Source organism: Semicossyphus pulcher, unplaced genomic scaffold, assembly GCF_022749685.1.
Source record: "Semicossyphus pulcher isolate SPU_LCO1_2020_fin unplaced genomic scaffold, fSemPul1.0.p SCAF_9, whole genome shotgun sequence".
Classification (NCBI taxonomy): Eukaryota; Metazoa; Chordata; class Actinopteri; order Labriformes; family Labridae; genus Semicossyphus; species Semicossyphus pulcher.
Genome location: NW_027211770.1, coordinates 13658009 through 13670672, shown reverse-complemented (window position 1 = coordinate 13670672; position 12664 = coordinate 13658009). Strand labels below are relative to the sequence as shown.

Here is a 12664-nt window from a genome sequence, read left to right as displayed (position 1 = left end):
GGTTTAACTCAAAATGTGTGCTTTCAAGGTTAAGAACATTATATGGTTACTTAAAGTGCTGTATTGCACATCAGTGTTGCATGTGTGGCGTTCACGGTCGGCTCCGGTTGTAACTCTTGATTTTCCTCGCTGACGGTCGCTTTCCTTTTCAGACTGTTTGCCTTCATCTGAGCGTCAAACTTGTTTCTTTTTCTTTGGATTTTCTCTTATTGTTGAAGTTGTATCTGTAGTCATCGATCTTTTCATTGTTTGTTCAGCCACAGTAGATTTAAAAACTTGCAGAGACCGGAAAAGCAGCCGCTTAGAGCCGCCTACCCTCTCTGGTAGACCAACCGCTGCTGGGTGATGGAAAAAATGTCACTAACTGGGCGCCGCTTGTGATTTTTTTCAGCCTGTAATTCTGTAAATGTAAAGGCCTCCATCAGTGGGCTCAATCACCATTGTGTTACCTCATTCGGCGATAGATAGTGACTTAACAGACATTTATTTACATGAAAATCTTCAAAATTATTACTTTAACATGACTGTGCTTTCTGTAGTGCAGCCTGACGCTGTAGATCATGAGTCTACCTGTTTCCTCTGAAGTATAGGAAAGTAAACCTCATGTCATTGCACGTCTGAGAGGCTGCGAGATGATCTTTTAACCCCTCCATCTCTCCACGCTGTGATCCTACATGTCTCTTTCGCTCTGTCGTCTGTCTCGTGTTGTTGGTGTATGACTTTGTGTAAAGGATTTTTTTCAGGCTCGGTTCCAAACTGTTCATTTGTATAACTTTGATCTGTGTTGATTTTACATTTGTCCCCACAAACATTAAACCAAAGCCACCGTTAATCCCCTCATTCTCTGTGGCAAACACTGAAAGTTTGAGTCACTTTTCCTTTGGTTTTGACTTTGAGGGTTAAACAAAATACCCAAACCAACAGAGGTGTTTTTTTTTCTTCCCCTTTCAAGTAGTTTGTTCAAAGAGAACTTCCAAAAGATCAGAGCATCTCTCTTTAGCCCTGTTAAATCACTCCCCGCTACGATTGTTTAGCAGGCAACAAACGAAATCTCTTTCTACAAGGGGCAACACAAGAAGTGTGTGAGTGTGTGTGTAAAAGTTGATGTGTGTATGTGCTCGCTGTTGATTTGAAGGCTTGTGAGCAAAAAAGCACACCATCATTCTGTTTGTGTGTGTGTGTGTGTGTGTGTACGATAGGGGTGGATAATGTACTCTTAAGGTAGATGAAGAAATATAAACGAGGAGGCGAGAGTGATGCATTAATTTAAAATAAGTATGAGAATGGAGTTCAGCTTTGGTGATGCATAACCCTGCAAGCCACTGCTGTAACAGCAGGGGGTCGGCTCACACTTGGCTGTGTATTGGTCAGATACTGCTGAAAATTGCGCTAATGATGAAAGGCTAAAAAAAACAGTTGGAGGGGAAAAGTTTTCTCTGAAACAAACAACAACAAACAGTTGAAATGAATATACCCAAATAAAGTACTTTGATGTAGATTGGCAAAATAATCACAGAACAAGGGAGAATCGTAAGATCTGAAGAAGGATGCCAGGACAAACTAAGATTTTAAACTTATCTCGGAGTCAAATGAGGAGAGTCTGTTGTTGGAGGATTAAACTTATAGTCATTAACGCTGACTGATCGGGTAAAACTTTATTCAAGTAATAATCTTAAAGATTTCATTTAAATAAATGTCTGTTAAGTCACTATCTATCGCCGAAGGTGGTAACACAATGGTGATTGAGCCGATGGCCCACTGATGAAAGCCTTTGCATTTGCAGTATTACAGACTGGGTGTCTGTGCTGACTTCACAAGTGACGCCCAGTTAGTGACGCGTTTTCCATCACCCAGCAGTCTGCCAGAGAGGGTAGGCGGAGCTAAGCGGCTGCTTTTCCGGTCTCTGCAAGCGTTGCGAGTAAACAGTAATCTACTATGGCTATTAATATTTCACCAGGTTCGAACGATATATCAGATTTCAATTAAAAAGTGACATCCCTGTTATGTACTGCTTAAAAAAGCTAAATTTGGGGCCTTAAAGCCCTGTGACTTATGGTCACACTTTATGTTACATCATTGACTTAAATGGTGTCATCGTGTGTGATATCCGATTCTTATGCAATCATTTAGTGTGAGCTTTAAAATAAGTGAGGATATATTGCAAAGCACAGGAAAATGATTTGTGTCCTCACACGCACAACATGAGTTTGAATAAGGACAGTCAAGGTAAATGTGACTTTTCTGCACATTACACACTAACTTTGCTGTCTCTCATGTTTACTGTTGTCACTTTTGCACAAGAACCGGTGTATAAACAGCCTATTTTTAGTGCTCGTATGTTCTTTTTCTTTAACACTGACTCCCCATAATTAATCCCATCCAACAGTGCGGCTGCGTTTTCTTCTGGTGACAAACATAATCCAGTTGCATGGTAAAAAAGAAAAAGACCACAGATGCAGCGAGAGATTTTGGAGTGTGTTCGTGTGAACTGCTCCTTTTATTTGTGAGGTAGATGAAAATGTTGATTACAATTCAAAGCCACAGTTCTCTCATTATCCGTGTTATGATGTGGATTAATTATCAATTAAACTCATGATCCCACAAATCTGTGGTGGATCTGCTGCGTATCATGGGATGTTATTCTCTGGATGGCGAAGTAAATACACGTCTCACTGTGCAAAGACATGCACATACACACCTTGTTTGGTATCCTGTGACGTCTCCAACAGATGGAGTAAATACAAATCTAAATACAGAATATCAAATACAAAGAGGGAAAAAAGAGCCACCACACGCGCAGAAACCAGCACATCAACTGCTAACAACACACAGCTCATCAAGTTCATATTTACTGATTGCACTACATTCTCATTTTCATGAACATGCGGCATCATCCTTTTATTTACAGTTCACTCAACATATAAGGATACACCTAATCCCAGATCAATGCTCCTGGCTGGTAGTTAAATTGGGATTACATATCAAGGCAGGCAGATTCATACACATTCACATCGTACACATCAAGCTGTCAGTCCAGCATCTCTTCTTTAGTTCACAGGATATATGAAAACTATATAAGAAGCTTTGTTAAGACCAACACAGAAATAAATGGCCCATAATGACCAATCTGTACGTTTTTAAAGGAGCACTGCTCTTTATTGCTGTAGAGCTAATCCATGAAACAAGATGTTTTCTCTTAAATGATGCCTCTGTCATTAAAGAGGGGGTATTATGCTGTTTCACATTTTAAGACATATATATAATGTTACAATGTTGGATGTCCAGGCTAAACGTGGGTGAAGTTTCAAATCTGTAGGTAATCCCCAGGCTTCTCAGCTCAGTCTGCAGGCTGGTGTGAACGCCAGGTTTCATAACAGTTTGTTCTACACGAGCATCAGAGAGCTGGCCAATCAGAAGAAAGCGAGGCTTGTAGGGGCGGGGTTTCTTAAAGGGACAGAGCTGACCGAGCCGTTTCAGGCAGAGGCTGTATGAGGGCCTGCACAGAGCACCAGTGTGAGAAAAATTAGGAGTTTCTTTAACTGTAAATTATGCTAAGCTACTCCACAGGTATCACAGATACGAGCGATATGAGGCTTAAAATTAGCATAATACCCCCCCTTTAATGGGTGAAAGAGAATTACTAAAATAACACCAAGGTACAAAGTTAAAACATGATGATCAATGTTAAGTGGTTGATGCTTTACATATGTATACAATTTTTAAAAATAACTTCCCTATATTTTAAGGGTTTAAAAGACTTTCCCCTGAAAACACTTTAAAAATACTTTTTTTTAATGTGGTAGCATTGTCAGACATCTCCCTTTAAACATTATTTTATGTTACATAGGACAGCTGAAGAGAGACAGGAAATGTGGGGGATGACATGCACCAAATGATCGGCAGACCAGGAGTCAAACCTGCGATCAGTGCCTCAAGGTCTGTAGCCTCTGTACATGTGGCGCCTGCTCTGCCAACTGAACCAGCACCCCGAGACATCTGTCTTTAGTCCAAAGAAGCAAACAAAAGGCCCCAATCAAATGTTCAGCATCCAGTGATAATGTTCAAAGGATATTTTTTCCACCTTTTTCTGAAAATTGCTCTGTTTGCAGGAAACAGTGATTTATTTGGTCTCTTTTTAAGTCTGTCAGCATGCCTGTGCAGGTGCTGTCTGTGTTGGAACACACACACACACACACATGCAGTACAATCAGCGTTAATGTGAAAAGAAGACAGGTATGAACAACAAAGAAAGCGCCCAGAGATAGTAGAGAAAGGTGGAAGCAGAAGGAAGGGAACGGGAAGGAGGGAAGAAACGAGCACAGAAGATTGGTGTCTGCAAAAATGGAAGCACCCTGAGCAATGCGTCAGAGCCATGACTTCTAAGACTCTGACTTATTGCTAAGGAAATGATCAGTCAGCACAGTCGCACAGCGCAGGGCTCCTCACTGACAGAGTTAAAATGCAAATGCTGCCTGTTGAGGCCACAGCACACTCTGTTCCCAACAATTACAACTACATGCTGCTGGGTTTTAGACTGAATTTGGTCGCCAGTCGCTCTCTGGGACTCTCACTTTCTGTGGTGCTTCCTTACTTGACAAGATCTCTGGCATTATCATTAGTCAGGAGGCAAAATACATGTTATGTATCTCATCCTGGGCACTTGTTTTCAGCTGACATTAATGTGCTAAAAAAGATGAATTGTACATCAATCAGGCCACAAAGCATTGTCTTGATTTTTAAAGCTCTGCTCAGACCATAAATCAAAGTCTCGGTGAGACATTGATGTGAACATACTTGCCCACGGAGGAGAAGTCAGAAGAGAGATCTGTCTTTCTGTCGTAAAGTGGTTTTATTCATGTCTGCAGCACTTTTAATACAGTTCTTACTCTCCTCTCTTCTCTCTCCGCCTTTGAATCAACATTCTTCAACAAAAAAATCTACTTTGTCGTATCATCCTGTACTAAATCCCGTGCTGAATGTCTTTAGCGAGAGGCCTTGTTGCAGTATTTGATTTTCTGATGTCCTGAATAGGCTGTTTTCTGTGAGCATTTGAATTGTATCCAGTATAGCCTTGTGTGTTTTTTTTCCCTCCTTCCTTTTATTCAGTTTTCTTCTTTCTAAGGACCTGAGTTTAATAGCGCTCGCTTATCCTCTCAGCCAAAGCGCTAAAACTGAAGTGGCTTGGAGAACCTTGAGATTGTAATTAAATGGTGAACTGCACAGAAAACATGAAAAAAACATGGAAGTGCAAAACTTTGATTGAATTGGGATGTTGATGAATAGGAGCATATGATAGAGGCAGCTTTCTTGTTGCTGAAACAACCCTTATACACGGCATGTGCGACAAAAGAGGTCAACCCATCGCCCAGGCGTGCACGTACAGTAGAATATCTATACATCCATAAGATAAGAAGGTTTTTTTTTTCTTGATCAATTACATCAGCAGCTGTTTGATTCTGCCAGCTCAGTAGGAGCAAATAACCTCCTATTAATACTTAATAATAAGTATTTGAGTCTCAGATATGTAAAAGTAGCTTTAATGTATTTTTTACAGTCTGTTCCCTCTTCTGCTTGCACAAAAGTGAGTATGTGCGCTGTCTGGCCCTAAAGCGCAAGAATTCCATCTTTGACCGCTATAATCAACTCACAGGGTAGATTAGCAGAGATAGGAGGAGAAAGTGCAGCTAAAGGAAGCTGCTCAGTTATTGCTGTGGATATTTATCCTGTTGTTCTGCTCAGGTTATGGTCAGCATATGGCTGGGGACATGCACACACACACAGATGGCCACATCAGTGAAAGATGAAAACACATTTGAACAAATGCTGCTTCAAAGCCTGATGTGTCATCTGTTAATAAACTTGAATGTGGTTGGTGTGTGGTGTGTGAGCAAGTTTCCCATCGAAACAGACCCGGGAAGGCCCGCTTATAGATGCCGATTGTCTCTTTTCCCATTGCCAGTGAAGTATACGCCTTTCGGTCACTTTTCTGCTGCATCACTGTCTGACATCACAAACACGCCGCGGTTGCGGTGGTTAGGTCTTTATTGTATCTATTTATCAAACCTGTTACAGACAAAATGTGAACAATGTTCGAGCGCTGCTTGGACGGAGACGAGCGGAATTTGTAGCTGAGATGACAAGAAGTCGCAGAAGTTACGGAGCATAGCATCGCACCGGAAAGGAGGCGGAGATTAACGTGTCGACACGGGTTTTGTGTTCCCATCAATGGGAATCGTTCGGAGCCGAGGCGAGAATTACCCGAGTCTACTGCAGAGTCATCTGACCCGGGTCTCAGTGCCGATTGTAGCCTTTCCCATTAAGCAAAAAAGCCGTGTGTTAGCGGTTGTTAGGGTTTTTTGACGAGTGGAAAAAGGGCTCTAATGTCTCTATATCTCTCTTATTCTCTGTGCAGGTCGGAGAGAGGCAACATGTGCTGGTGACAGAGGAGTCTTTCGATGCCCAATACTATGTGGCCCACAACAAGTTCTACGAACAGGTAAGATAATTGTTACAATACATGAATAAATGACTCCATAAGGCCCATCTGTTTCTTACCAGTGTGAGTTTACTACTTTTTATCCTATATTTGGGGATCAAACTCAAAATATATCTAAGTTGGACGGGCTGATGTGGATATCAGTTTCTGCTGAGACAATTCTTCACGCAGGATGTTTGTTGACACTTATGCATTGAATGAATCCTTAAATAGGTTTGTTGGCCTCACACTCAATCCACCGTCGCAAACATACAGTTGAGAAGCTGCAAATTAATCTGCGTTTGATGAGAAATATCCGTGTGTGAAGCTAATCCAACCCTTCCTTATTTTCACACTTAGTAAATCAGATCAGAAGCTTTGCTTTGCATGTCACAGGAGTACTCTCAGCAGGTGTCACAAGCTTAAGCTTGTATTGACTAAAGTAGGTTAGCTATAATATCACACATACCCACAAATACACACACACACACACACCCTGCGGTGGTCATGAGAGCGTTTTGCGGCTGATAGCGGCACTACTTTTTTGCTTTTTTTTTACTGTACTAACATTAAGGTCAGCCCTTAAGACATGAACATTCCATCCTACACACACGCAGCTGTTCACACACACACACACTCACACACATCCGCATGGCTTCAAAGACCCTCTCTCAACCTGTGAAAAATTCACTTTAAAACATCTTCAAATAAATCAATTTCCTCCTGCTTTAACCATCATCAGAAACATGTTTGAAGTTATGCTTTTTATTAGCAGGGAGGGCAGGGGATGGTAATAATTTTTCCTCCCTTCCACTTTCCTCTCCTCCCCTGCCCACCTCTCCTCCCTCTTTGCACCTCCTTCTGCAGGCTATAAACTTAAGTTACCAGTGTCACTCGGTTCATGTGTGCATTGAGCAAACTCCTTCATGCATGTGTGCATTTGTGCATAGGCAGGCATGTATGTCATGTGTGTAAGTTCACTGTACTCCAGAGCAGAGCACGCTGACATGTTTGATGTTTTCCTGCTCCCATTTTTTTTGGGGGGGTGGAGGATATTAAGTATTTATCCTGTACTCTTAAATCACTCTGTGACATGAAAAAAAAAGACATGAAAACATAATGTTCCAGTGTGTTCCTAAGTCTGTCCCTCTAAGGGATTCATCATTGAAACATGTTACTGTACATGTACAGTCTATGGATGTCTCCACATCACACACACTGAGGTGTACACATTAGGCTGTATCAGATTACAGAGATCAGACTCGCAGCAAAGGTTTTATTTTAACAGATTCTGATATTTATGTTTATTCTACACCTCAATCTTTCTTCCTGGGTCCATAATGTAGTCATACTCTATCTGTCAAGGTTAAACTTAACTGTACATCACTCTAGATCAGTGGTAGTCAAAGTGGGATCCCAAACCCTCAAAATAATTATAATACATTTATGATAGATTATAGAATTGTGCTGTATTATTAAAAACTGCCTGTCTACAGATGACGACCATTTGCGCCAATAAACAAGCGTATTGTGTCCATTACCCCCACCCACGTTAGCTTTGGACCAATTGAAACTGATATAATTGTGACACATCACATCAATCTGTCCATCACACTGGTCACTATGAACTGTTCCTGCGGTGGCTTAGCTTAGCTTGCTAGCTGGCGAGCATAGAGAAATATTTGAATCAGTCCACATCGCCAAGTACTCCTAAGGCCAAACTAGTTAAATTTAAAAAAATAAGTGGACAGGTATAAAAAATTTGTTTTTTCTGAGAGCAGTGACGGGAGATCAAAATGCATCATGTGTTTTCAGGTGCTAGCGAGCGAAGCTATGAAGCCAGCCAAGCTAAAGCGACATCTGAGTACAAAGCACCCCACATATAAAAACAAAACAAAAGATTTTTTCCGTCGAAAGAGCGAGGAATACCCACACACCTTCAGAGACTTCAGAGCACTTTGGTGGCTCAAACGATTGCTAAAGAAAAGAAGCCACACAAAGTTGCACAAGAGCTCATACTTGAAATGTCAGGGACAGACTAAAAATGAACAATACTAAATAGTTCCAATGGCATCTCAGAGTGCAGATGGTAGTAAGCATATGCTTAATCGGTGTTGCGATTATGAGGGGGTCCTTGGAAAATGTTCTCCCCTGTAAGGGGTCCCTGGCCCCAAAAAGGTTGAGAACCCCTGTTCTAGCTCTAACATCTTGAAAAAAAACAGAAGAATACAGAGAAAGTAGAAAAGGATAGAAGCAAAACTGAGTGGATAAGTGAAAAAAAAAATGCGAGGTCAAAGGTCAGGAAAGAAGTGAAATGAGTAGCTGGAGTAAAGAAAGGGACAGAAGAAAGAGGAGAGGAGGAGGGTGTGTGGGAGGAGGGAAGTGGGGAATGAGGTAGAGAAAGGTGTGAGTGTGAACAAATGGCCTAGTTTCCGTTTTACACCATCGGATAGATATCTATCCTGACGGGTATAATAGGCACCCAGCCCACCTGTGTGTGCGTGTTCGGTGTGCATGCCTGTGTGTATCAGTTAGGTGCTGAGTGAGGAAGTAGGAGGGGGGGTTTCCAATGAAATCGGACAAGCTCTTTCATCATTTAATCACCCTGTAATGGGCCTCGAATGACCCTCACCTACACACACACACACACCTACCTCCCCCACAGCCCTGCTGTTACCTCTCTGCTCCCAGCCTGTCCGCTCGGTACCCTCACAGTGGTCAGAGTGTCGAGCAGCAGGTGTGATGATTAGGCAGGTGTGGCGCTGGCTGTGTGTCTGTCTGGCCTGCTCTCCATCTCCTATCGTATTCTACCAGCTGGATAAAGACTGACAGATTAACACTGAGCCAGGCTCGCTCCTGCCATCGCAGCAGTCACTCTCCCTCCACCAGTTCACGTGCTATCCTCTGCCCAGTCAGTAGCTTAGCCCTGCAGAGTCGTGTAATGGTTAGACAGACCACCAGATGATCTGAGTCAGCAAGCAATCCACCCCGCTGAAGTCTACTCGTGCAAGACGCTGAATCCCCTGCAGGTCCAAGGTTACTCTGCTGCTGATCCTTTCCTGTGATCTGCCATGGTGGGAGGCAAGCGGAAAGGCATCCAAACATTGATTGATACATGATCGATCCATTATTATTGTTAGTATTAAATTATTATATATTATTTAGAAGCTCTTTCACAAATATTCAGCCATGTTTGTTTATTCAGATATTCAGTACAACACTGCTTTTCATAATGTCATCAATCATATAGAGGGAGCCTTTTTTTCTTTACTAGTGGACTAAAACAACACAAGGCTTAGGGCTTACTTGTATAATAATTGATACAAGCTCTTATGACTAAAGTTTTAAATCCCCCCATCATCATAGCACAATTATTCTATCAGTGTTTACCAAAGGAAGGGCTGTAGTAAAGAAGTAAATCAGAACTTCTAATGACGTCATTGTCAATCTGTCAACTTTGAAAGGAAAGGCGCTATTTACAGGGGTAAGTCATTAAGAACAAATTCCATTTCACACTAAGCCGTAATTATAACTCTTTGTTTTCTCTTCCTTCCTGCTGTGATCAGCCGAGATTTATAGTTTCCATGGTGAAATAATAAGACAAACCAGCAAATCCCTCTGGTTTATCTCACAGCTGTTGCCATAGTTTTTTTGACCTTGAGGGCTTCCATAAATGGAATTGAAAACACTCAGGCCTGTGTGTTTTTTGTTCGCAGGCAGGGACTCGCTGAATAACAATGTGGGGGAGCGTTGGGGAAAACAGTTTCTATCAGCGGTTAATTGAGAATGTAATTGACAGATGTGGAGAAACATGCAGAGGGGCGGCTATTGGGTGGACTGAATGGTTATAAAGCTGTAGGTGCAAGTTGCTGGATTCTTCTCTCTGGTCACTTGGATGCAGTCACTAAATGACACATTTCTTTTCTCAACACCTACGTCTTATTTGGAGTCACCAAATAACCTAGCGAGCATGTCTTTGGAAGTGTATTTCCAGAGTCATGTTGTTGTTCAGGCTTTTTATTTTTGCAGGTAACTCTGATTATGGCGTTCCTCTCCTTTGCAGGTGCTGGTTCCTAAGAGGGCTGAGTTCAAAGGAAAGATGATCGAGGTGGACATCTATGAGGCAGGAAAACACTTCCTGAAAGGCCGACCGGTAGAGGACAGTAAGCCGTTCACTCCCTCCATCGCTGCACCGCTTCAGAAAGGAGAGGTGTCTGGCCTGATGCAGGTAAACACACACCACTAAATGCACACCTGCATACAGACACAAGTTAATGCTCTAGAATCACATGTTCATTGCTACAGGCCTCTGAATCAAAGAGACATAGAAAATAATTCACAAGACAAAATGAGTCATGGATGAAAACACTCGTGGCTGTATTGCAAAAGAGATGTAATATAACAGCATAACATGAACTGAAACTTGAGTTCACTCGATGGCTGACATAAAACAAAAGGAATTGCACAACATATAGAACTGACACAAATGAAGGAGGTTCACTTATTGTTAGTAATTAGAGGAACGTACATGTTAATCATAACAAAAAGGTAAGTACATGAATGATGACTAATCAGGACAGCGGAAAACTGAGGTTCCTGAGAAAAGCAGATACAGGGGTAAAAAACACTTTCCAATCCAACATCACTGTTCAATGTTTTAGAAGAAAAAGAAGAAGAAGATATACTTTATTGATCCCTGAGGGGAAATTCACTCTTCATGTTTTCACTCTGTTGTTAGTACAAACATGCTGCACACACATAGGCCTGAAATTTCACTCAGAATTTGTTTTTGGCTGACCGCCGGGGTCGGCCCTACACATGGTCCGTATGTGACTGACTGAGTGAGTGACTCAGTACTTTTAGAGCCACATAAAGTACTACTAAAAAACTACAACAACGGCCCGGGAAACACTTCAAAATAAAAGCATTGTGTACAAACGAGGGGAGTCAGACTTCCAGATCAGGCTTTTACTTTGAAAAAGCATACCGGAAGTGTTGACCTACTTTACTCCCCATGCCTGTGACTTTTACTACAGGAAGAGATCAAAAAGACTCATCACAATTCATCTTCACTGTGTATTTTTTTTTTTTTTAGATTATTTGTTTGGCCTTTACCTTTATTAGATAGGACAGCTGAAGATAGACAGGAAATGTTGGGAGTAGAGAGTGGGGGATGACATGCACCAAATTATCGGCAGATCTGGAGTCGAACCTGCGATCAGTGCGACGAGGACTGTAGCCTCTGTACATGGGGCGCCTGCTCTACCAACTGAGCTAAACAGCACCCCTTCACCGTGTATTTTGACTGAGAACCGTGCGTGGCTTTTGGTAAAAATAGGTGAGCCTCCTGCATTGTGAAGACTAATCTGTTTTCATGCATTTCAAATGAAAATGAACACGTCCAGCCGCCGTGACGCACATGCCACGCTTCCAGTGTTGCCCACAAAGCGCACATTGATCTGATGGGGTCAGCCACATACTAGGTTTGGATCTAGTCTTGTTTGCATCATGGCACTGCACCAATGTATTAACTCTAAGTCGAATCTGTTTGTTACATCTCAACATTAAGTTATTTTGTCTGGTAAAACAGTAAAAAGTTCAGTGCAGGGCTGCAAGCTGTATGCAGAAACTTTGAATCTATCGCCTATGTGGTGTGTGTAATTTGGTGTACAGACTCAGTGTGAATGTGTACTCTCATCTTTTTCAGTTAATAAGAGTAGTTATCCTACATCTGTCGAGCCCTCACTGTGTGTTCCTTCCTTATCAAAACTATCACAGTTGAGTTTACAACAAGCTATTCAAATTTTGTTCCATCAGCAAATGAACAAGGTCTGTGTGTGAGTATAGTGTGTATAGTGTGTGTACGGTGTGTGTGTGTGTTGGGCCACATTTTTTAATCCATGCTCGCTTCTGCAGTTTGTGGGAAAGCACCAGTGTACCAGGCGTGAGATAAGTAATTTAAGATAAGCTGTGGCTGGCTAAACTGTCCTCCATTCTTTCTTTCCAACACACACACACACACACACACACATGCACACACACAGGCACACACAAACAGCATGTTAATGTATCTGTTTCACTGCATGTTATTTTTCACTCTGACTAGCTGTAGCTTATAGCTCAGGACATGGAGCCACAGAGCAGAATATGATACACTTTCTAATTTCACACTCCATCAGCCTTTACTGC

General features: G+C 41.9%; 1 protein-coding gene across 1 annotated transcript in view; it reads left to right on the top strand.

Annotated features, from left to right (window-relative positions):
• The window catches only part of cdkal1 (CDK5 regulatory subunit associated protein 1-like 1), a 255705-nt gene that overhangs the window by 228949 nt on the left and 14092 nt on the right, over nucleotides 1-12664 (top strand). The window contains exons 13-14 of the mRNA XM_069656482.1: nucleotides 6413-6496; nucleotides 10539-10703. Coding sequence (XP_069512583.1) covers nucleotides 6413-6496; nucleotides 10539-10703 — 249 coding nt within the window. The remainder of the gene's footprint in view (nucleotides 1-6412; nucleotides 6497-10538; nucleotides 10704-12664) is intronic.